Here is a 25,842-nt window from a genome sequence, read left to right on the forward strand (position 1 = left end):
TTCTATTACTGGTTTTATATGCTGCCTTGGGAGGACAATTGTCCTGCCAGGTGGAATATAAATCTTTAAATAAACAAATACCTGATACATGAATTACTAGTTTTGCTAATAATATTTGCATATATTTGTTTATTAATTCTGCCTATAGTGCACTTCTGAGATTTAGCTCTAGGCAGAAGGTTGGACATTGATAGGCTTCTGGTCCTTTCAGAATATTGGGTTTGGGGCATGTACCCATGTAGTAAGGTGTTAAGTTTTGTTAGAGCCCATTATTTGCCAGAATTACTTCTAGGTATGTGCCAGATTGCTTAACACGGCCTGGAAGTAATTTTTGCAGCGTAATCTTGGAAGAATTTGGTCCCTAATCAGAGTCAACCTTCCTGTGATTTGCGTATAGTAAAATGCAGCTGTGAGTGAAAGAATTTCCTTAAAAGTGAGCTGTCATTACAAAAATAACCTAGAATCCACATAAAGGAAAGGACAGCTGAAAAGCGTAAATACTTTGCATAGCTGTGAACAATCAAATACTAAAGGAAGAACTCTACTCAACCTGCAGCTGTGACTGAAAAATGCCAAGAGGATGTTGGGTCACATAAAGGAAGGGAAACCCATATGGAAAATATCCTAATGCTCCTGGACAATTTGATGGTTCCCTCTTATCTGGGTAATGTCTGCATCGCTGCTCACTTTATCCTTCAAAGGAAATTACTCAGTCGGAGCTTGAGAAGGTGATTTCACAACCTCCTTGGGCAGCCTGTTCCATCGCTGTAGTGATCTGACAGTTAGGAAAACCTTTCCTAATGGATGACTTAAATCTAAATGCTTTTAATTGAAATCCTTTGGTCTGTGTCTTATTCCTAAAAGACATGGTGAAGAAAAGTTCTCTCCATCTTGGGAGTTGAGGATGGAGGTGGAAACCCACCAGGAATGCCTTTCTGTGCAACCTTCACTGAAATGAGTTGAAGTTGCACAGCAGTACAGTATTTGTGTGTAATGCCCATTGATTCCAGAGCCGCTGGCTCAGAACCCAAAGTGGATCATGCTCTGCATGTGAATCTTTAGATATGGTTACAGGAAATCTAGGACAGCATAAAAATGGCTGATGGTATGCATTTAGTAGATTATTGTTTTACAATAAACCTTGAAGAGTGGCAGACAAAAATCTGCCCTTTGATCAGGTTTAAATACAACAGAGGATGAGCTCACTTCTCTAGGGTGACCATAGTGTGGAATTTAAAGCCAGTTTGGACATTTCTGTGAGTGAAAAAGAAAGCAGTTCAGGGCTTGAGCAATTAACAGGAAATTAAAAAACTAGTTCCAGGGAAGTTTCTAGTGCCTGATTGGAAACTGTAGAAAAAAGACAGGTTTTTCTGATACTTGTTGCTGCAAGAGTCTGGCACTTTTGTTTGAATGCTTTGCAATTGGACCATGGACTTCAGTTCAGCCCAGATGTGGTGGCACTCTCCTTGCAGAATTTTATGAGACCTAAATGTATCTCAAATCAGTGTTCTGAGCAGGCTTAAGGAAAATGGTAATGGTTTAAATAATATGCTCATAATAGCCCTTACACACATTCTTACAGTGTCTGGTAGGATCCTTGATCATCGTGGCATAGAATGTAAGCACAAGTTCTTCAGTAGCAAAACCCATGAAGAAATGTAGTAGCTGTGCAGGACAAGTCGGAGTCTTTTTTGTGGTGGCACCCTATTTGTGGAGTTTTCACTTATTAACAGCAGAGGTGGCAAACCTTCATAAAGACAAAGGGCTGCATTCCCGTCTGTGAAAGCTTCTTGAGGGCCACATGCCAGTGGCATATGAGGCTGGAGGCAAATGTGGGCCAAGCAGCAAATGTAAATGTTGTCTTTATACCATAAACTAGTTTCTACACACACTGACACACCCACCCTGCTATTCTCTGTCAAGACAAGCAAGAGGCATTCTCAGAGTTCAAGGACACATTCCAGCCAGGCAAAGGGTATGAAGCAGGGCCTGTGATGGGTGTTGCCTGGGGAGAGTCCTGAGGTTCGGCCAGAGAGGCCTAGAGGGTTTCATTTGGCCCCAGGCCTGAGGTTCCCCACCCACAGCTATGTTAGGCACCTACACTGTGACCATGTGAACAGCGTGTACCTGTGAGGTGTACCTGTTTACTCAAACTTTTTAGGTTTTAAACAACTGACTGATTTAGCTCTCTTCTCCTTTTTAGTTGTCTTTGTTGGTGTTAGAACATATTTTTTGTTTTACTGCTTTTTAAAAATAAAAGAGGGCTTGGAAGTGTGCCAGGCGTGAATATTCTTACCTGTATTGGTTCATTGTCTTACTCTGGCAATCAGGAAGTTGTTTACTAGTCTGCTCCCTGCCAGTCTCATTGGTGGTTCAGGGAGAAAGTCCCACCTACTTGCCCCTCTGCAAACTTGCGCACTTCTTCCAGTCACGTGGCCTTGATTCATATATTGGTGTGTTGCCCTTTTATTTATTTTTCTCTTTCTGCACAGTTCATGCATTTACTGGTTGTTTATAGCGAGGACAAAGGCTCAGAGTCCCTAAATCAAAAGTGATGCTGGCATAATTATAAGCACAAGCTGGCGTTGCAAAGAGGGCTGCAGGGAGAGGTTGTCAGAAGACGGGAGAATCCAAGATATATTAACCTCAAAAATTCCAGCTAATCACTTCTTCAATGTGAGCAATCCATTTTTTGAGATATGATTATTTGGGGACTTTAGTAATAATAAATAATTCTAATAGATTACAAAGAGGAAGGGCCTGACACTACATGCTTTTCAAGAATCCTTCCATTGCACTTGCTTAATAATGAACTTTCTCCGGTGTTGCAGTGGGGTGCCAAGGTAAGCACTTTATTGCCTAGTGGAAAACAGCAGGTTGTGATTGTCCACCTTTAATCTAACGTGGCTCCTGAAGGCTTTCAATCTGCCATAAGTCCCAGCATGCAGTGTTGCCATTTTGAGCTGAGATGTGTTGCAAGATACAGAATGGTCGTTTCAGATATGTAGCCTGCAGATTCCATCTAGGTGGCTAATGGCCACCAGCATTTTTCGGTAGCATCTTTGTCAAACTGATTCAGCCCTGTGCCTCATCCCAATGTTTTGTTTCCAGCACTATCCAGTCAAAGAGCAATGCTAAACAGCTGGATTATTGCATTAATATGCCCCCATTAAAGATCCATGCAAGACTTGTCTGGGAAGGAAATGGAGAAGTGTGCGTAGGAACAAAACTGCACATGCTACTAATATCAACTTCATACTTGGTTTTACATCAGCCTTCAGTACATGTACCAACATGTGACTATTGACATCCCCAGTTTTGCTCATAAATTGATACAAGCATCCTTTTGAAGCAGAAAGGGTTAATTGACAGAGTTGGGAATGAAGCTGTATCTCTTTTTATCCAGTGTAGGGGGATCTCTGCTGAAGGGATGATGCAGAATGTGGACTCTTAATGCAGGGAAACGTCCTTCCTGCACATTATTAGGGCAATAACTTGAGACTCCTGGATTAGAGGAACTTTAGTGAGCTCTGTCACAGGACTGTCATGTCAGAAAGGCACTTCTGTTAGAGGTGTTGGGTTACCCAGATCTCTTTGTGGGCAAATAGAGCTGAATCACACTCCTGAACCTGGTCTCTGAACCAAGCAGAAAAGAGCATAGAACATCAACAGTTTTAGTCACAGGTCCTGCTTGAGGGAAACACCACACATAGCCAGGGGAATAGGTCCCTGTGGTAGCCAAAACCAGCACCGTTTATCAGAGTCCTGTATTTTGTAGCCTTAGAGTTCTGTCAAACTTGATTGCACCAAAAATCTTGCAGGATTTAAGAATGCCTGCTCTTCTTAGCTGCCTGTGCTTTTGGCTGCCGAGGTGAGTGGAGCATTGGGCCTTCCCCTGTCGTTGAGACAGCCAGGCTAACGGAGCCTACCTAACAGATTATCAGCGCCCTGTGAGTAATAGACTCCTCATTTAGTTTTAATACATTTTGCATAGAGAGCAATCAACCTTCATCAGTCTTAAAGATGAATTGGCTTAGCCAGCTAAATTTTAAAGATATTAGTTCGACAGCAGCCGCATAAATCATAACGTTTTCTTAATGACGGTAAAATTAAAATATACTCTTGCTTGAAGAAGCCAATGGAGCTTTCATGTTCACAGGCCAAATCCTCCCCCAAAATTAAAGGAAAGCTTAATTGATGTTCTCTAAAGCCGAGTAAACTCAAAACAGTCCCGCTTCTCCTGAGTTGGCCTCGTATTTCTTCTGCGGTCTATTGGTAGATCTAAATCCATCCAGACTGCTTCTGTCCCTTCCTATTCTTGAAGCTGCCAATATATCAGGCCAAAACATAGCAAGGCAATAATCCTGGCTGTTTAAAGACTCTGGGTCCAGCTGTCAGCCCTTCCTCGCTTGTCATTGATGGAGCTCTGATTGACACATGAAGGAGATCCTCCTTATTTCCTTCTGCTAGTATATAGAAGACAGCATATCTGGAGCTGCGATTAGCAGGGAGGAGTGAGCTAGAAACCTAACAAAGCTCTTTCAGATAGGAAAGGTGCTTATTCTGAATGGAAAGCATCACATGGCTTCCCCCCAGAACTCAGCCATACAAGTGTTGTTCTACTGGCTAGAAAACCTATATAGCGGGGCGGTAGATTTTCTAAGGATACATGAAGAGCCTCAAAACAGGATGTGATGAAATAGCGTTTCCTTGTGAAGAGATGCTGTTCTCTTAAGCAGGGTACCATGTGTTAAGAATCTGATCTTCCATGTTTTATTGTTGACCCTTGTTGGCACCTTCAGAATCCCATTAGACATCTCATTCTGGCTACTTCCACACACTCTAAGGCAGGGTTTCCCAAACTTGTTGTTGGACTACAACTCCCGTCATCCCTAGCTAGCAGGACCAGTGGTCAGGGGTGATGGGAATTGTAGTCCAAAAGCAGCTTGAGGCCCAAGTTTAGGAAACCCTGCTCTAAGGGAACCTCTGCCTGCCCTTTGCAGATTTGGGAATTCTTCACAATCCCCGTTTCTGGCCTGAAGTTCTGAGAACCTACTGCAAAGGGATGGGCACTATGGGGAGTAGTAATGACTAAGAGAAGGCAAAAATTATTGTTTCCTCATGAGAATTCTGATAGTGCCTACCTGAAACCAGGCCTCTGATTGGCTTACCTTGGCAGCCAGTAGAAATCTGTTTCCCTCTCACCACTGCAATTGATCCCTTCACTTGTAGGTGAGGCTGATTTATGTGATTATCTGTGCTGCATCTTTCCTGATTTTAGGCTGATTGTTTTTCACAAGATGGTTGTAACCATGCTGTGATTGTCCATGAGGTTGGCAGCCTTGGTGGTGTGTCCCAGCAGTATTTGTCAATGCAGAGAGACGCTTTACATGATATAATCCTCCTGTGAATTGGTAATGCGAATCTGCTCTAAATTATCTAACTGGTCAGAGGCTGGAAGCAACTGGGAAGTTTTTCCAGTTTCCTGCTCCCAGTATCTTCATGACTTGGAAGTGGCCCTTTGAGAGAGGCTGATACCTATATTTCCTATTGAAAAATCAAGGAGCACCGACCTGATACTAGAAACTGAGCAGTGGTGCAGGGATCAACTTTCTGCTTGTGTCAGAAAAGGACAAAGGGCAGAAATGGAAAGAGGCAGGTATCCAAAGTTGATGCCCTTCCAGGTAGTCCTTGTTATACTTGAGTTTTTGGAAGCCCAAAGGGTGTGTTTGAAGGCCATAAGCTTGGCTAGTTTCCCCTGCATGCTCAAGTCCCCTTTTCCCACTTGAAATTGTGCTTGAGTTCTTTGTACTTTTCCTTAGCTGCTTGTTCTGAGTTGCTCCTGCCTGTAGGGTTGTAGTGAGGGTGGTTTGGGTTTTTTTTTTAGCTAAGTGTGATCTCATGCCCAGCTTGGGTTCCCTGCCCCTGCCTAATACTTCCCTGCTCCCCATACCCCCCTCAGCTGCACTGTGAATGTGTGTTCACACTTCTGCCAATTGAGTTAGTGTGTGTGCTCTTTGTGCCTCTTTGCGTCTTTTGTTAGAAAACTGGCTCTGTAAATGAATCCCACGGCTCTGGGCTCGGCAGGTAAAGGGAGAAGGAAGTCTGTTAGTGCACGAGTCTAATCAGGCTGGCAAGAGCAAGTAAAGTAGGGCAGCATCGCACATTAGCTGCTGTGTAATTGAGCTCTTTGATGGGCAGGGCACTGCGGGAGAGGGTTCGAAGCGGAGCAGAACTTTTGTTGTTAATTCAGTTGCACATGGAAGCTGTAAAGCTGTGCATCTCCGCATCTTGGCACCGGGAGGAACTGAAAAGCCCTTGCGACCAGGCTTTTCAGTCCCTGCCCTTGGCCCTCGTCTGCAAACTTTCAGGCCTTCTTTCTGCCTCCCTCTCCCAGCACTTGATTTCCCTTTTCTCTCTTTCTTTCTTTGGCTCGCTTTTTTCCCCGTGCACTATAAAAAGCAAAGCTCCCTTGCCGTTTGAACTAGGCGGCTGTGAGTGAGGGCTAGCTCAGAGCTGTGTGGCTGTTACCTTTGTATTCCAGATGAAACTGCCGAGCTCCGTGGGACAGAAGAAGATTAAAGCCTTGGAGCAGATGCTGATGGAACTCGGAGTAGGTGAGTAAAGAGGGCAGGTAGAGAGAGAGAGAGACCCATGGAGCAAAGCCTTTGTAGTCGAGAGGGGCTATTTTTTCCCCCAAGTAATACAGCCAGTTCCTTGAATAACACTATGTGAATGGGTTTGAAAATAAGATCTTATGTGTTTTGTTAAAAAAAAAGAAGCAGCAGCAGAGGGGTAAAAGCCAGAAGATGATGCACAAGAATATCCCCCCTCAAAAAATTCCTCCCAGTCGAAAAGTATTTGAACAGAGTCTTTTGTCTCTTTCTCTCTTGTTTGGGTTCTTTAAGCCATCGAGAGTGACAGCCCAGTATTAAGGAGGCAAATCTCTTCGTGCAGGGAGAGGTACTGTGAAAGGGGTTAGTGGCCATTGTCTGTGAGACTCTGCCTGGCTTTTGTGCTTCCTTGTTGCTCCTCTTCTGGATGGGTCCCACGCGACCTGTGTGGGGATATGCCTGGCCTGCACTTTTTGGCTAAGGGGCAAAATACAACCCCCCTCTAGCCTCTCCTGGGTAGGGGAGGCAGTGGACTCCCTGGATTCAGTGAGAACAGTAATGCTTGGCTTCAGTGGCTTGCTCAGGTTGTGTACTAATGGGGTTGCACAACTGATGCCTTCCCTTGAAGAGGAGCTTCTTCTAGACCATCCCAACCTTGGGTCTCCAGCTGATTTGGGACTACAACGCCCATCATCCCTAGCTAGCAAGCCCAATGGTCAGGGACGATGGGAACTGTAGTCCAAAAACAGCTGGAGACCCAAGGTTGCAAAATACTGATCTAGACTGTCCTCACATCCCTGGCTTGGCACAGCAGTGAAGGCTTGGCTGGCAGTGAGTCTGATGCAGGCAAAACTTCCCAGTTGTGCTACATCTGGGACAATAAAGGACTTCGACTTTTTAATGTTTTCTGCTTTAGCCAGTATGGACTGAACGAAGACCTACAGAGGAGCATTGGAGCAGTCTGCAGCTGGCAAGTGACAGAGTTCCCTTGCTTAACTTTCTTCCTTTCGCCTCCTCCAGACCTGAGTCCAATGCCGACAGAGGAGATTGTCCAGATGTTCAACGAGTTGCGCAGTGATCTGGTGCTGCTATATGAGCTCAAGCAAGCATTCGCAAACTGTGAATATGAGCTGCAGATGTTGCGGCATCGCTATGAGGCATTGGCCAAAGCGGGTAGCACAGGGCCCAGCACAGATGGTGGCTCACATGCTGATGGACAGTCAGGCTTGTGCACTGAAGAGAGCAAGGGTGACGCAAAGGAGCAGATCATTGATGTGGTGGGGGCTCCCCTCACACCCAATTCGGTGAGTAGATATTGATGTTGGCATGCCCTTGCACCCCTTTAGGCCTGCTTGAAACACTATCACTGCAAAGGTCACTCGGGAATCATAGAATTGTAGAGTTGGAAGGGACCCCAAGGGCCATCTAGTCCTAACCCCTGCAATGAAGGACTCTGAACTAAAGCATGCATAGCAGATGGCCATCCAATCTCTGCTTTAAAACCTCAGAGAGTCCATCACATCTTGTGGGGGTCTGTTCCACGGTCGAACAGCTCTTACTGTCAGAAAGTTCTTCCTGATGCTTAGTCAGAATATCCTTTCCTGCAACTTGAAGCCATTGGTTTAAGTGCTACCCTTCAGAGCAGGAGAAAACAAGCTTGCTCCATCTCCTCTCAGTAAAGGAGATCCTCTGTCTTTCCGCTCCATGGTTCTATGCCCAAGAAAGTTTTTTCCCAGTGGAGTAAATGGGATTACTCCAATGACTTGTGCTTAACATGATATGATCAGGTCATTAGTCAGCTGGCCACCAAACCCTTCTTGCTTCCTTGCATAATTGCTGTCCCAGTATGTTGGCACAGCAGTGTGTCAGGTGTTTTTTAAAAAAAAATTACTTCTTTTTTTGAAATTCAAGTAACTTTCTCTGTAAGCTCTAAAGGTGACATGGAGTTTTGAGTAATCGCTCATTCTTAGAGGCTTCTCCTACTGAATGGGCTTCACCATACTATTGAGCCCCACATCTCTGTCATAAATTCTCACCTGCTTTGGGGGGCGGGGTCAGCAAGCCTCAGCAGCAGGCCAGTTCAGAATCCGTTTCTTCCTCTAGAGAGTTTTCACTGACTTGCGTCTGTTTGCAAAACATTGCACTTATGTTTCCCTAGTGCTGCTCTTTTCCAACTCCATGCTTGGAATAGGAACAAAAAGAACGAAGGCAGCACCAGGAGGGTTAATGTGACCTGGGCTCTGACATATTTGAAAGAAATATAATCAAGTTAATTCACTGCAAGGCAAATTTGGTACCTAAAGGGCCCCCCTGTTAAATACAGCTCTGACCTTTACCGGCTGGTTACACAAAGACGACACAATTAGATTAGTCCAAGACAAAAGGTCAAGCGCATTCACACTGTGACCACTTTATGCTGTCTTTGGAGGGGAAAGAAATTCCACCCAGCAGGAGGGGGGCATCTCAGGGAGGTTCACTGTTGCTGCCAAGATGGAGGGGAGGGGCATAAGTATGTGGGGGAGTGGTGTCATTGGGGTGTGTGTGGAATGACTTCTGCCAATCAGAGAAGCTGTCCCACTTTCGGTGGAGTGTGTGTCTCTCTCCCTGCCTTTCAGGGAGCTGATCCTGCTGCTGTGGGAGTTATTTGGTCATAGAACCATAGAACCATTCTGCTCCATGACTAAAGCATCCAGAGTATTTTTCCTACTGCCTGTCTCTATGTATATGACACCACCTGAGTGAACAAGTGGACATTGGCTTAAACAGGTGGTCAGTGAGCAATAATTTTCTGCAATTCTCAGACGTGGGAGCCATTGTTGTGGCTAGATTATTGGGGTTGAACATGGGAAGCCTGGGTTCAAATCACTATTTGGCTATGAAGCTCAGTGAGTGACTTGGGCAAGGCAGCACCTCTCAGGCTGGTCTACCACATAGAATTGTTGCTAGGCTAAATTGTCATTCTGAGCTCCTGTGTGGAAAAGTGTAACAAATAAAACACTCTATAAATGCTCGCAGCTCCAGTAGTGTGGCCTTTCCCCAATCCATGATATGCAGAAAAGACAAGAGCACAGAACAAGGCCGGCACTCACACGCAGAATGAAGTCTATTAGGACTTAACCCTGGCAGCCAGGGTGATTCTGTAGACTAGAGAACACATAAAATATCATGCCTGTCTCCAACAGCTCTTGTTAAGTTGCCTGGCATGGAGCTACTATGTATGTGGAGAAACACATCTTGGCTTCACGTTTCACCATGTTCTCTGCATATTAAAAAGTGCCTTGTTCGGTATTTTCCAAAAGTTCTAGCTTTCAGTTTTCTGCTCCCTCTCCTGACAGCACCTCCTTCCCAGTAATGAATTTGGAACCCTCCCCACTGTATCCTGCATTAGCAACAAACCCACCCACCACATGCTCTCTCATCCCAAATAATATATACAGGCATCTGAACCACCTGTGAATGGCAACCAAATTGCTGGTCATTGGTGTGGACCTGAAAGACTACACAGGAACCTTAGAGGAGCAATTGTTCCTTCCCCAAAGCTTCTTCAATATTTCCCTTGGGGTGCTAGCTTTGTTACAATGGAAAGTGGACTCTTTTTTGTAATTCTGTAGGAGAGATGGTCTAGCATTCAAGCATCTGCACGTGACACCACTAGGCTTTTAGTGCTACATTTCCCTCTCACCGCAGGCTGGAAAAAAATAGAAGAGAATATCCACCTTCATAGGCTCAGCTTTTGGCCACCGGACTGCCAACCCAGTGCACCCCAGCCTTGATTAGTCTGCTGTGGGCATGTCATGATGCCCACTGCTGGCAGCCCACAGTGAAGGGAGCCTTCTCCCCACCCCCACCCCAGAGCATTGCTCTGCTGACCCAGGAGGGACGCTACTCTGGGCCTTTGCAGGGTGAAAGGTGAGTATAACTTGGGAACAAATTAGTTCCAAGCAGAAGTGCAGCCAGTTACTCCAGATTAGAGCCTTTGATTTGTGCGACTCAGACTCCACTCGCCCATCCATAATGAGTTGACTCTCCTCAGAATTCCTCACATCAGCGCACTTTGTTCCTGGGCTCACAAGTCAGCCCATTAATGGGGAAAGGAAAGGACCTTGCCTCTAAGAAGTCTCAGGTTCAGAGTCAGAATCATTTGACTTTTAAGCTGCCTTTATCTGAACTCCTGCCGGCTCCTTGTTTTCTGAGCCTGCTTGAAAGTGAGAAGTTACATTGTTAACATCAAACATCCTTCCTTCCAGATGGAGTTAGAAAGCTCGCTTGCGCGTCTATATAAATGTGTATCTGTATCATGATACGTGTGTGTTTTATAATATATATTTTCTCATTTTAAAATCATTCCTTTCCATTAACAGGGAGCCAGGTTCCCAGGCTCTTGTAAATTACAATGTAGAACATTTTTCCTAACCAGACACTTTCCGTTTTTGCCCACGGCGACGGGCAGAGCCAAGCTAGGGAAGGTGATTAATATGAATTTGTGACATATTTGAAAGATGGCTCTTTTGCCATATAAAGATTATCAAACACATGCGCTCATCCCCATTAATTCGGCAGCCTCCCTGGGAAGCTCTCGGGCCCCCTCTCCTTTGTTTCCAGGTTGGGCTGGCTGCTTTAAATGTACCTTTGCTCCTAATTTCCCCAAATTCTAGGTATTGTTTTTCACAGGGTGCCAGTTAACGAAGTGGTGCGCTTTCCCCACTAATCAAAGCCACTGAAGGCAGTTAGGCATGCATTTTCTGCCATGGAGATAGTTGCATCCCCAAGAAGTGTGGGGGCTTCATTATTAATACAGGCTCTCAATCATTTATGCCTGAAACATTTAAAACAAGGAAAGGTGGTGGATGGCAGCCTGTGGTTCCCAAGAGGGCTCATTTTAATTTCTTTCCTCCATTCACCGTGGACCTGGAAAAGGAGATGGTGGTGGGTTGGGTTTTTTGTGTTTGTTTAAATGCCTTTCACTTCCTGCATTGGCCTTAAACTGCCAATGTTGCTTGATAATTTCGGTGGATCATTTCCCTTTTCTCTGCATTGCACTCTCTCTCCAAGTTGATCTGTTGAGGAAACTTCAGGCACATTTAGTACAATTTGCAGGCATCCCAACTCTTTGCTAAGTTTTCACTGTGTGCCCTTGGGAGGGGCCTGTGACTGATTTAGGTTTCATGCATCAGACAGTGGAATCTGCTAATCCCGTTAAATGCTAATCCACAAGCTTCAGGCAGGCTTGTGGTTACCTCTACTCCTTCCCTTTATGTGTCAAACCTAGAAATACTGGCTCCGGAAAGGTCTGCCCCATACCAGGGGGTTTGTATTGGAACTTTCATCCTCTTTCCATCCCTTCCTTAGTTTTGTCACTAGAGTCATTTATAAGACCATTTTATGGTGAAAAAACAAGCTTACTGTTGTGCCTCAAAGTTCCTCCAGGGCTTTTAGGTCCAGAGTCTTCTCGGGTGTTGTGTGGTGGTTTTCTTCCTGAATTCCTTGTCTGGACACACCCAATACCTTGGGTTCTAGAAAAGGGTTTGTGTTGCATCTAGCACTGAGCCGGATGTTCTGACCTTGTTAACACCTGTCTTTCATTTCTGCTTCTTGGAACAGAGAAAACGCAGGGAATCTGCTTCCAGTTCATCGTCTGTCAAAAAAGTGAAGAAGCCATGAATAGCCTGAAGTTCCAGATCCTGGATGTCGGAGGATCAGGACACTGACTGCAGGGGCAAGATGGCTGCATTTGCCAGTATGCGTACTTTATGCTATGGGATTCCTGCAGTGACATTGCCCTCTCTTGTTCCAGAAAAGGGTGTTGCTGCCCCAGGTAAATGGGTTGGACTTCCTTGCATTAACAGCCTCATACTGGTTGTTGCTGTGGTGATTGTGTTGTCTTTCCTACGTCTGATTTTTGTAAACTTCCTTGTAAATACAGAATCCATTACCTCTTGTTCCATAATCTGAATCTAATCCAGCACTTGTGGGTGGGCAGAAGCACCTTTATGGTGGTAGGAGCTGCTTTTGTCTAGATCGATGTTGAGCTGGAGTAGGCAGGTGCTGGATCATCAGCTAGATCTTATGGATTAGAATAGTTTTTATGACGCATGTGAGGCAGGAGGGGACAAACGCACGCCTAAGACTCCCTAGTATAATGCTACACATGATTAACTATCTCACAGCTGCAAGGAAGACTCGGTTGTAGTATCAGAGACTGCAGTACAGAGCTACATGGATAAATTATTTTATTGAAAACTTATCTTTGCAAGAAAAGAAACATATCTCAGGCACTTTGAACACTGAAGATCATTCCCAATGGAAGACATGCTTGCTTGTTTCTGGCTTATTCTCAAAGAATGTTCTTCTGGATGTCCACAAAGTTCCTATTTCACTCAGTGTTTCATCTAATTATAGAACAGTTGCTTGACTCATGTGCCCTGCATATGAATTAAACAGTAGAGTTGAGGAAAAGAACCCCATACTGTATCTTAGGTGATGCATTCATTCATTGCAGGAGGTATTTCCTGCTCTGATGAGAGGGGGCCATGCCTCTGCCAAGATGTTGCCTGCTCTCCATGTATTTTTCTAAGTCCTTATACTAAAAATAATTTAGATCTTCCGTTTGATTTGAGCAGTGGCACCTTTTTAGTTAAACAAATTTTCAATATCAATTTAGTGAGCCAGTTTAATGCTCCATCCTTAGTTTTCTCATCTCACAGGTAGGTGAGGTACCCTCCCATATCTGTTGAGAGTAGCCAGAATTATTCTGTGTTATTTTGTGGACATACATACCCATCCTGAGTGTCATGGTGAGTTCTTTGTGCTAACATAAAAAAGTAGTTCTACAGACTCTTTTAACAGGACAATCCTGCGTGTGTTTACTTGGAAGAAAGTTCCATTTTGTTCAGTGTGTTCATGGTTGCCTTTTCCTATTGTAGCCTGCTGTATGCAGACCAGTAACTTTTATACCCTCCAGAGGTGACTTGGTGTGTGATAATTGCGTTGATTAGTGACCAATGGAGCAACCAGCTTGTATGCATGCTGGTTTTCCAAGAACCAAGAAGCATCCATTTCTCATTGCTAGAAGGTTTGGTTTGATAGTGTAGGGTTGAATATTCCAAGTCAGTATAATTAAGCCTGTGTATACAATTGCAGGAAAGGCTATGTTTTGCTATTAAATATAGAATTCAGCACCAAGAAGGAAGTTTCTAGCCCATAAGCTTTTACAAAGGTCACCTTGAAAGTGTGTGAGTATCTCTGGTGAGATCTCTGAAGCCATAGGAGGGCTAAGTAGGACTTCTAGTGATCAGACTGTGGTGTTTTGCATAGCTCTTTACCCTTCCCTAGAGTAGCAAAATAAATTATGCAAAATGAGCAAATATGTGCACATTTGCATAATGCATACAGGCCATGGGATTCCAGTTTTAATTTTAATTTTGATGGGGTTTTTAGTGCAGAATACAAAGCCCTAGGTATAACCCTTGCCCTCAGCAGGAAGAGATTGACTGGCTACGTCTAAAGACTTCAGTTGCATGTTCTCCAGTGTGTGGCAGGCAGTGAGGCCAGTGATACCCTCAAGAAGAGCTAACTGTAAGTAACTTTGGTTTCATCAGTGTAAAAATATTGAGTGCTGGCCTATGAGGTAGCCCTCCATTCTGGTCTGGAGTTTCTCCAGCTTGCTGACTGTTTTAATGACTGAATTGTACTCTTCTCCCCCCACCCTAGCCCAGCCCTTTCAGATATTCATCTTCCATCAGAAACATGTTGGAAGGAGGGCTATGATACTTTTGGCCTGCTGCTGTCAGACCTAACTCATGCTCTACCTTCCCCTTCCCATTTCAAGTGCAACTGGGAATCGATAGTGCATGACAATGCCCTTTGATTTACATTCTTGCTGGCAGAAAGAAAGGTCAAAGGCCAAGTTCTTCGTTTTCATAGAAAACTAATTAGACGACTCCATCGACACTGAATCAATAAAACTGATCAGGTGATTACACAGAGGGAGCCATTAAAATCCCTATGACCTTTGATCTCAAGTCCCTAACCTGAGGTGGGAAAGGCTCAGTTATATTCTCTAGTGCTTGGAGGACAAACCTCCCAAAGTGAGATGGACTGGCCTACAAGGCTTCAGTGGGTGGTGGTGGACACAGGCTTTGCTGACTCTGCTGGTTGTATCTAGTATGTTCTCATTTCAACCCCTACCGCATGAATGGTCATGTGGATGGAAAGGCATGGCAGACATAGACAAAGGGTTGATAAAGCAATTACCTTCTGCAGTGGTGCCATAAAGAGAGAGGTGGCCCTAACTGGAACAGACCCCCAAACCTTTCACTGCTACAATGGGAGGGGAAAGAACAGAGACCTACACTGAAAGGGGATCGTGATTTATTTGGGGCTTTGTCTTAAGCTACGGAGTCAATTAGTATGTTCTCCAAGCAGCTTGCTTTGTTTTCAATCTCCCATTTGTCATTGTTGTCTAAATCATAAAAGATTGTTCACATTGGTGCATAAGCCATCTTAGGTCATGTAGCACTAAACAAACATTTGGTAATTATTCATTGGCCTTCTGTGTTCAAGTTTATTTGACTTCTATAAAATGAGTCATGATTTTTTTAACATGTAGCTCCAGGCTTTGCTCTGTTTTACATGGTATATTGTCGTAGCTAACAGAGAGAAAAGGATGGGAAACCATATAAACTTCAACAGGGGCCAGTATCTAGACCTGAGTATTGCCCTCTGTGAGCACCACTTCTACCTGCAGATTGAGGAGGGTGCATGAGCCAAAGTGTTCTCCTGTGCCCCTGTGGCCCAAGCAGCCTATGAACTTTGTGTGCTAAGCATCCTTGATGGTGCAATGAGCCGAGGTGATAAGATGTAAATATTTGGCTTCTTCAGGATCCTCCTTTCATTGAGGGGCCCTTCAGTAATGTTAAACAGATGGTATGAAAACATTTTAATGGTGCCCACTGATTGGCAGTGGGTGCAAATACCACTTTCAGCAAAACTCAGCTCTACTTGGGAGCTCCAAATCTAAAAGGTGTCAGATACAAGCTCCACTTGCTAAGGAAGAAGCAGGATCAAACTTTAAGGTTCCTGCTTCTTCCTTTGCAGCTGCATCTTTGCCTGACATCACATTATGTCAGGTGTGAGGCAGGTGAGTGTGACTTGGACAAAATGACCCCTGAGGCCTGATTAGGGCTGTGGGCTGGAGGTTTCCCACCCCTGGTGTAGAGCACAGGGCAGGAGGCTAACTATTGTAAAGGAAAGTATGACCTATTCTCAAGATACTTTCCTGGGGAAGAACTAATAAGGAAGCAGCTTTTGTTTTGGCTACAGATGGGAATACGTGGTTGATTTTCTCTCATGAAGGTATATGATACTTGTGTCACAAAACAATCCCAGAACGCAAATCCATTTAAGGATGGGAGAAACATCTGTGCAGTTACTGCCAGATTACATGGGCAGTTGAAGAGGTATTGGGAAAAGGAGTTTGCTTAGCAGCATATTTTCCCCCCGGCCCCACTCCCTTACAGCATACAAGGAGCCAGGTTCCTTTCCCCCAAACTTTATTCATGTGGCACATTTACAGCAAGGATGGGAATAACGAGCCAATGAGGAGGTCAGGTTGGGTTCAGCTGGAACATCCACACACCATGCATTATTTACCGGTAAGGCCCAGTGCCTGTATCAGCTCACAGCCTGACTCTTGGTGTGGCTCCCAGGTAGGTGGCAGCTGGAGCCTATCCATCTGGGGATCCATTCAGCAAAAGCTAGGGCAGAAGGTTTCAGGAAAATACTGAGCTGGGAGAGGGCGAGTCATTCTTTATTTCCCTCTTCCCACACTGGACCAAGGTGATGGGAATAGGATAGGAAGAATAGGCCACACCTCTCAAAGCAACAAGTCAGTTGCAGCCGTTGTAGGAGGAGGAGGAAGTCAGGTGAGCAAAGGGGCAGTAACAGAGATGTCAGTCAATTTGCAGATCCCTGCTGGGTAATGGGAACACAACCCCCTGCTGGGCTAGCAGTAATGGGCATGTCCACTGCCTGCAATGGACTGCATGCTCCATAGGGGGGCCATGCACAAGTGCAGGGTGGATGCACAGTAGGGTTCCCCATGTTCTGAGGAGGCATGAGCAAGGGATCACAGGGTTCAAGAAATGCAGGACATGGCGGTGAGCATCAGCCAGGATGCTCCTGCCTACGATAACCCCTGCTGAATGAAGCCCCAGGGAGATAGGTGGCTCTTGGTGGGCAGGGAATACAGGCACTTTACCTTGAACAGAAAGAGCCGAGCTTCCTCAGATCACATACAGAAGGAATCAGAGGGTTAGTGTTTATTCAAAACAGAAGGGAAGGAGGGAAGAAGCCTGCCGAAGAAGGGGGGGGGGGCTGTCTGGATGCTGCTCAGTCAATATTTAGCTGACACGCAGGAGACACAGTAACAGATTCACACAGGAAAAGGGGAGGGGGGCTTGACCGCGGTTGTTGCGATATTGGACTCAAAGTAATAAGGGCGAGCGCCCCAAACATGGCGCCACGGTCTTGCTACAGGCGCAAATATGAGCAGAGAGAGAGAGAAAGATGCCAATGGAAATCGGAAGCCAACAAAAGGGAAAACAATCTACGTCTCTAACCATGTGGAGCAAGCGCCCTAGGGGGCTGCAGGCTGGGCCAGGCCGGGCAGGCAGCCGGCCCCAGAGAGGGAGTCACGTCAGGCCTACACAGAGATTCCAGTTCCATATATACAGCCTCTACTGGCAGAACAGCAAAACTGACGGAGTCGTGGGGTTGCTCGTTCCTCTGTCCTCTTTCTGTCGTTCGAATGCTCCAGCCCATCACGCCCAGGTAGCAGGAGCCGGCCGCATGCAGCCCTGTCTGGCCGGCCCCAGAGATCAAAAGGGCTTGGAGGTCTGCTTGAAGATGAACCCTCTGTGAGCCAGTGTCTTCATGATGTTGGCAATGTTCTTGCAGTCATCTGCCGGTCAAAGGAAGAAAGGGCGTGAGAACGGTCATGTTATTCTTCTTCTTATTATTTATTTCATTTCTATACCACTTCATATTTTAAAGAAAAATCTCAAAGCGGTTTACAGCATATTAAAACATCAATAAAACAATGTTGAATCGGACAGGTATGAAAATGCTTGGAAAAAAGGATCACACACATACCCCATACTTATAGGCAGTACTTTGCTTCTAGAAAAAAAGCTGCCGGTATTGGGTATCCTTGAGTACCGCCAGGAAAAAAAGCACTGCATACAACAATCCACACATAAAAGCTGACCTTTCGCAGACATATGTGCCCATAAGCATGCATGCATGCAAACACCTCTATGATTCATGCACACCCTAGATTTGCTGTGGTAGTACTGGCAGCATGGAATGTCCTTCTTCTCTCTAGGCTCGTCCACACTTCTGCTTGTCCCACCACTTTCCCCTGGGAAAACCTGCTCTTTACCACTGAATTGGAGCAAATGCCAGTTGGGATTTTGGCGTGTTGATGTTTGCTCTGATTCAGAGGTAAAGAGTGGGTTTTCCTGGGGAAAGAGGCAAGGCAAATGGAAAACTGCTCAGAGCTGTGCCTAAAAAGCATGGGACAAGCAGAAAGCCTCTTGGAAAGCTGAAGTGTGGATGAGCCTTTTGTCTCATCCCTACTTAAGCTTCCTGACTATGGCAAGTAGATCTTCATGGCGAATTCTGCCATTTCCAATAAAGTGGGGTATGGACTCAGCGGACTCAGCTGTGTTACTGTTCTACAAAGATATCTTGAATTAGGTGTGCAAAAGATTTTGATGATGATTTAAGTAAATTTCCCTGCAAAATGCCCGTTTATCTAATTTATACAAAATGAAAAATTGCAAATCAACAGAATTTGTTTTTTTTTTTTTTACAAAACAAAGGGGGCAGGGGTTTGGAGACATGAAAGGAATCTGTGAAGGGGAAATCCCCCCCCTCACATTCTCTAAATGTTTGAAATAGAAGATAAAACTCCTGGCAACACCACTCATCTATTTTTTCATCCTGAAGCATTAACAGAAACTGGTCGCATTTCTTTCTTTTCAAAAACCAACAATGAGGGATAGAAACATGCTTTTAAAGTTGCATTTCAGATTTTCTAGATTCTAGGTTCTGTATTGCATGACACACTAAATAAAAAGCCTTGATTAGGGCAACAGCTATAAATGTAGCTTTCCTGCACACTTTTGGTGTGGACTTTCATCACAGGCCCCCACTAGTTCCAGTCCAGCTCTTGCACCTTTCCTCATTTTTTATATTGGAAGGATGACAGAAGGATGGACCGGTAAGTAGAGCAAGCTCCATTCTCTTCTGAACTAACAGGGAAGCAGGGTTGGGCTGGCTCGCATTATTTACCTGGGACTAAACACAAGCAGAGTTTGCTAAAATAGAAGCAAGCCTTAAATTGATTCCTGGTGTCTATATTTCATGTTGAAAATTGGCTTGTAAATCCATGTTTTGATCTATGGTGGCCGTCTCCTTAAGAAAAAGCAAGAGTAAATGTGTAATTTCTCCCTTGACAGCACACGGTGGCGAGGCGATCCTTCTTCCCGCTCCCCTCCGACTCGGGACAGCTCCGCTGCCTCCCATCAGCACTCTTTCTTCCTCGCCCCACGCCTTGATGTCTCCATTTCATTAGTGTGCGCCCATTCATCACGCTGTTACCGTAAGGGTGACTTTGCCCACTTGCATGTGGCAGGCAGGGCCTGGATGACATGGGGTGGCGCTGCCACTCTGACGGGGGGAGGGAAGCAGAACACCCACCCACACCCCTGCTAGTAAATGGATGTTGTGGCAGAAGGACAGCTGCATCATTACTGATGTGTAAATGATAAAGCAGCACCTCCACATCCGTCTCTTAACTGTAAATCCAGGGAGTGCTTTATAATCAAGCGGCAGCGATAATAATGTGAAATTAGGTCTCTCTATCAAAGGGGGGAGGCCTTTTAATCACGGCTTAAAGGGTGCAAGTGCTGTTTATCATAATTGAACTGTATCCGGGCTAATTGTGGCCATATTTCACTGTCTAGGAGACAGGCACACCGACTGAGGAATGAACGCCAGGGGCCGAATGGAGCAGGAAGCTGCCACCCAACCTGTCTTGGCCCCAAAGTGCAGGAGCTTGAGTATTTGGGGAGGGTGTCAACAGATACATGAAACAGCCCCCCATCTACCTTCCCCCTGCTTAACCTATTGAATGCTGGTAGCACAACTAGGGGGAAACAGATGGCATTCTGCTCTTCAACTGCATTGGGAGTTTACATAGCTAGGCTAACAAAACCAAGCATTTTTTATCAAAAGCAACTAACAGATGAAAATTCTGCGTTTAAAAAAATGAAAATCGGCATACACCAAGGTGCATACATTAGTCAGATTGGTAACAGCTGCAAAGAAGCAGCAGAGTGACTACAGAAATGGGAGGGGGGGCAAGGGATCTTATATAATGAGCAGAGCTTGCCCATTTGCAATGCAACCCTTACCATGTCTACTCAGGAGTAAGTCCTATTGAATTCAGTGAGGCTTACATGTAGGTAAGTGGGGATAAGATTGCAGAAAAAAGTACTCTGTAAGAGTACCCTAGAGAGCAAGGTAGATTGCAATGGAACATGTTATGTGGTATGTAGCTGCAAGTAGTCAAATAGCCTACAGTTGAAGCGGTAGGCTATTTTTGGCCTCCTCAACCCTTAATTTGCTCTGAGTTTGAGGCACACCCCAAAAAGAATTGGGTGGGGGAACATCCATCAGCTTCATGTCTCACCCATGCTCAGCCAGAACACGTTCAAAACGGGGATTGGCCATATTTGCAACAAGTCACTACTAGTATCACTTTCACCAAACTTACTGATCTTCAATCAGAAGGAAGGGAATAAAGATATAAAGATAGAAGTTTGGCCATGTGCACACCTGAGCATTAGCTGCTTCCTAGTACAGCTATCTGGCAAAGTATGTCTCTACTTAATGGCTGAAATACAAAGCAAATAGATCCACTTCTAAATGTACAAAATGTCTGATTATCTGCTGGACATTAGCTCCCATAACTTCTCTGCCTTGTACAAAGTCTAATGGCTCATCAAATCTGTGGTGATGTTCAACATTCTTGCAGTATGTTTTTCTACCTGAAGAGCCCTGATTCCTCTCTGCCCTTGAAAACATCTCATTGATTTCCAGCTAAAGAAACCTGTGTTGTCAGGAATTGGGGAGGGTATCTCTGAGGGGTTCATATTCTTGGAATCTATGGGGGAAAGCAGACCACCACCAATGGTCTCTCTTGATATGTGCAAAGATTTTCAAAGGGGCAAAAAAACCACAACCTTAAACAATGGACCCTGGTAAAAACTTTGTTTACAAGTATAGGCAAAACTGAGGAACCACTATGACTTAGTGGAACAGAAACATGGACCTGGTTCTGTAGGCTCCGTATGTTCCATCTTCTCTTGAGAGATCTCCTTATCTGAGTAGATAGAAACATCAAGAGTCTCAGCCTATTGCTTGTCTACAGTGGGGCTACCTCTTTCATACACCTTCTGGAACCTGCTCTTTCATGCCCCCAGTGCCTGTTGAAGGGTATACTGCAGGCTATCTTTCCAGATGTTCATTCCTTATCCTCTATAGTTGGCCTAAACTGACCTACACCTGCTCAGCCACTCGTAATTTCCTCAGTGGGTACACACAATGAAAACATCTGGGGAGGGGGATTCTTGCTTCCAAAGCTCACTGTTTTGGTTGCTCCCCTTTGGACCATCTTTAGTTTATATTGTCTTCTCTCTCTGTATGCCCCTTGACTGAATCCATACTGACCTTTCTACACCAAATGTTGAACTTTGATCCCCACCACCCGACCATTGCCCATACTGGGGGTTGTCATCCAATACCTGAGCACCCAAGGCAGGAGAAAACACCTGAGGATCCAAGGCAGAGGAAGTCTGCCTTAAGATTCTCTTATCTTAGCCGCAAACCCTCTTCTGCAATATGGTGATAACTATACTGGTCTAATTCATAGGGCTAATGTAAAGATTATTGAGATACTGTACAGGAAGAGCTCTAAACACCTGGAATACATTACACTAATTACTTTAGTAATTATTATACATAGCATCCCAGTACAGGTGGCAGTCTGAATGAGATCACAAAAGATGGGCAATAGACAGATCTCCATACAGATTATATTAGGTCTCCAGTAGCTAGAAGCGATCAACTGGAAGTACCCTAATGTGGGTAACGTTCTGCTACGCATTTATACTAAAAGATCCAGAATTAATCTGAATACTCATACATCAAGTTCTTTGATTTCTGACATCCTTTTGCAACTTGCATGTGTGAAACAGTCATCGCAGATTGAATGCTACAGTCAGAGCTTTCATATTGCCCTACATCTCCCATTTAAAAAGTTTTCAATGTTGGCAATTCACAAATTTGCCTGGGAGCAACAGGTCAGGTGAAAAGCTACTACACAACACACACAAATAAATTTCCATTGCAGGAAGATTCAGGATACTAAGCCATTTGCCTGACCCAGTGTGACTGTTCTCAATTTCTTGCCATCTGTGGGCTATTCTTTCTGGGCAAATTTACTCTGGCTATGACCACATCCTATGCCATTTGGTTGTGTTAGTGCAAAGAAAGCCAAGCTGCCAGCCTTCCCACCCGGGACACTCTTTTGTGCCCCTCTATCTTAAACCAGACTATGCCAGGTGTGTTTCAGACACTTGGTACAGGTGGCTCCTAACAAGCCATTGCAAAGCTCACTTGCCACAAGTCATTTAGCAAGACTGACTTCAAATCAGCACGAAGGTAAACACGCTTATTACAATTATCCGTGTACAAAAAAATCAACAACAGCCGAACAACTTTCTAATATGCAATTACAGCCGCTTATTGATTTTACAATGTAATCCGCTCCGATTGATTTAATAACACAATTATAGGCTGGCTCCCGGGATATTAGTGCGGGAGATTTTCATAAACTCCAAAGCAAAAAACTAAGCGGCTTTTAAAACAACACCGTCAGATGGCTGTTTGGGGAATTATTAGCCATATGAAATCTCCTAAATCTCCTCGTTGTTACCTTGAAAGAGTATTTTCTACAAAAATGGCAACTAAGAATAGGAGGCCACTGATTATGCAGCACTGGGTGCTTTGCTGACACTCAATCCATTTCAAGGGTAGACACAGATGCCAGACTGTCCACATTTGAACCAGCTCTTCAATGCAGGGAAAGCCACACAATTTGACCCTCTCGTGTCTAGCTGTGCAATCCCTGCACTATAGCCAGACCTGGTTCAGTTTGCTCTTGCAGGGTATATTGTCTCACCCCAATTTGAATGACTTTGTTGCTTGTGCTCATCCTTTGCATAGTGGGTTGAAGGGTTTCTGAACATTCCTCTTTCCTGTACTTTTGATACTTTCTTGCAAACAAATTAAAGACTTTGAGAAAGTTCTCCTATATATCCTTTGCATGTCACTGTATCCTATACTATATTCCTTCCACAACTAAGTTGGACCAGTGATGAATTCTTCCACTACCATCCAACACCCTGAGAGAGTCACACAGTGCCAGCTTGGAGAGAATATATCAGATTGCACAAAATGAAACCAAACCTCTGGACTCACACCCAAGCTACCTTGTCTTGATAGAGAGAAGTGAACAATTTGGAGCCATCTGATTGATACTGGAACTGCTCACCCACAGCCAATATTGCTACCTTTTCTTCCACTGCCATGATTCCTGCTGCATTTGCACCAGGTGGGTGAACCTGGTTGCTTTAAGCAGAAGGCAGGGAGAGGCCATCCTGGTACTGCAACAATCTTAGCTGAATCTGTGTAAGAGCCATAAAAAGAAAGGCCTGCCATGTGGGGAACATCCACAGCCATAAAGACAGAGAGCTACACAACTGAGCACCTTCACTCCTAAATGTCCAACCATCCCACCTCCCCAGCTGAGAATGCCACACGTTTGTTCGGAACTGACAAATGCTCCCTTTGTAGGCCTGCCCACTGGCACAGAATGGCTCCCAAACACACAAAACGCACGTGCTTAGCTCTTTCCCCGCAATGTATTTGCCAGCTTTATGGGCCCATTTTTCTTGTCAAGCTGACAGCGCTGCTAAGTGGATTTCTCTCTGATATGCGGACAGATTATCACATTACCCCAATGTCCAACACAAACATATTACTTTATATTCAATAGCTCTAATGAATATAAACTGCTTTTTCTCTTTTTGGGAGGGGAAGGAGGCTGGTGGGAGGGGGCAATCTATAGATTTTTAATGAGGGCTGCTATTTACTCCCTCCTCTTTAAAACAGGCTGAGGTGCAGCCTCTGGCTGGAAAATCAATGTTGTTATTGTTGGAATATTGTATATTGATATTGTAATAATAAGATGCAATTGATTTAGGGGTGCGTATGGATGGGGTCAACCCAGGGTTACTCTGCCTAGAGTGTGGTGCTGTCTCTCAAAGTGGACCATTTGTTTTAGGCAACCCAATTCCCCATTTGAACGCAGTGAATCCTCCCATCTGCACCCCTCCAAAAAGAAAAATGTTTGCAAACGGTAGCATAGCACTGGTGGCAGCCCCCAAAGAAGGACCAAAGCTCTGCTAAGGAAAAAACAAACAAAATCTGGTGGTCTTAAGAGTTGATTATCTAGGGTCCCAGCCCCTGAGGAAAAGAAAGAGGGGGAAATGAGAGACGCTCCTAGAATTTCAGAAAAGGTGGACCTCTGGGCTGTGTGTGAAAAACAAAAAGATGAGTTGGCCAAGGGTGGAGACAGGGCAACAACTTAGTCTTTATAGTTTACATGGCCAAAAGGCTAAAGCCTGCCCTGCCCTTGTGTAAATGATAGTTTAGATTCTGGCCCCAGCAGATGCAGACACAGATCCAAATGTGAAGTGTGTGCAACAGATGACCCTGCACAGTAGGGACAGCAAGGCTAGAGATGCTGAAACAGTCCCTCATGAAATCCCAATGAGATGCTGGAACTAACTGGTCTCTGCGCCCGGCCTTGGGAAATGTGCTCATTTGGAGTGAAGCTGGCTGCACCTGCATTATAGCCACCAAGACGGATCACCCAATGGCCTGCGCTGAGCAGGTCCATATTTAAGCTGTCCCCATGCTTTATGGTCTGTACAGGAGCTGATGCAGAGGCAGCGAGAGGCCATTTGTCACTGCTGGAATGGCAGATTCCTGTTAATGAATAATATCGCTGCTCTCTTTGTACAACAGCTCTCGGCACTGGGGTGGGGGGTGGGGGAGGACGTTCATTGGGCTGCCTGCCTTGCTTCTGGCTTCCCTTTATTTGCCTTTGTTACCCAACGAAAGAGTCTGCTCAAACAACCTGTGCGCCGTCACCCACTGTCACAGTATCTCACAACTCTGCCAACGCAACTGGAAATAAGCATGTTTTCTGTCTTGCCATCATACCTGTAAGTCCTAACCTTGCTGCCTGCCAGTTTGCTAACAACCAGCGCCAGACTGAAATCCATCACGCTGTGACCGATGAGCTGCCGGATGATGGCTGTATTGTTGAGAGAGCACCAAGATGCCCCACTGTCCCTGGGTGGCTTGCACCTCTGCCTCACACCTCACTCACAGCCCCTTCCATGGGCCAGCTTTCTCTTAGGCTTTTCTCAAGAGCATCCCTAACGTATCACAGGTCAGAATGGACTGGTTATCACAGGAAAGACAGGTGCTTTCTGGATCTAGTCAAGAATTATCTCCTGACTTAAAGCCTTTTCAGCATCCACTGGCAACTGATCTGCAGACTTCCAGGGCAAAAGTGAAAGGCAAGTTAGGGCAAGGCACATTTTTCTTAGACCAATGCATCTTGTAGGTTAGTCCTCATTATTCACAAAGGAACAAAATCACTGAAAGACACCTGTGTCAATGGGGACACAGAGCTGCATGAAGTAAAGAAGACTGGTCTCATGGGAAACACTCGTCCCCTTCTCCCCACCCCAATATCCTCTCTGCTTTCTGATCCTTTATTATTAACCACAAATGTAGTAATTTTAGTCTGCTGTCCTGCATGCTAATATGACCCTCTGAAAAATAAAACAGGATGCATGAATGTGCAAATGTAAGGTACTCGTTTAAGCTTTAGCATGCAAAATGTTTTTCAATATATATTGCTTCAGTTGTTCTCAAAACGACCCTATCAGTTTTGCAAAAGGTGGAGAACTTAGGCAGGATCCACACTAACAGTTTTGCCACATTTCATTTCAGAGAGGTTCCT

The 25,842-nt window shown here is 45.0% G+C and overlaps 2 protein-coding genes across 8 annotated transcripts in view; one reads left to right on the forward strand and one right to left on the reverse strand.

The window, feature by feature from the left end:
• DMAP1 (DNA methyltransferase 1 associated protein 1) overlaps window positions 1-12,561 on the forward strand; it is a 32,194-nt gene extending 19,633 nt beyond the window's left edge. For both annotated transcript variants that reach the window (XM_081195324.1, XM_081195323.1), the window contains exons 9-11: window positions 6,545-6,617; window positions 7,635-7,918; window positions 12,216-12,561. In XM_081195324.1, the coding sequence (XP_081051450.1) occupies window positions 6,545-6,617; window positions 7,635-7,918; window positions 12,216-12,275 (417 nt within the window). In that variant the 3' untranslated portion in view covers window positions 12,276-12,561. The remainder of the gene's footprint in view (window positions 1-6,544; window positions 6,618-7,634; window positions 7,919-12,215) is intronic.
• A 3,587-nt stretch (window positions 12,562-16,148) lies between these two features.
• Window positions 16,149-25,842, reverse strand: part of ERI3 (ERI1 exoribonuclease family member 3) — a 191,908-nt gene continuing 182,214 nt past the window's right edge. For all 6 annotated transcript variants that reach the window (XM_081195344.1, XM_081195343.1, XM_081195342.1 and 3 more), the window contains one exon: window positions 16,149-17,574. In XM_081195344.1, the coding sequence (XP_081051470.1) occupies window positions 17,492-17,574 (83 nt within the window). In that variant the 3' untranslated portion in view covers window positions 16,149-17,491. The remainder of the gene's footprint in view (window positions 17,575-25,842) is intronic.

The sequence above is a fragment of the Podarcis bocagei genome, assembly GCF_964188305.1.
Source record: "Podarcis bocagei genome assembly, chromosome: 5".
NCBI lineage: Eukaryota > Metazoa > Chordata > Lepidosauria > Squamata > Lacertidae > Podarcis > Podarcis bocagei.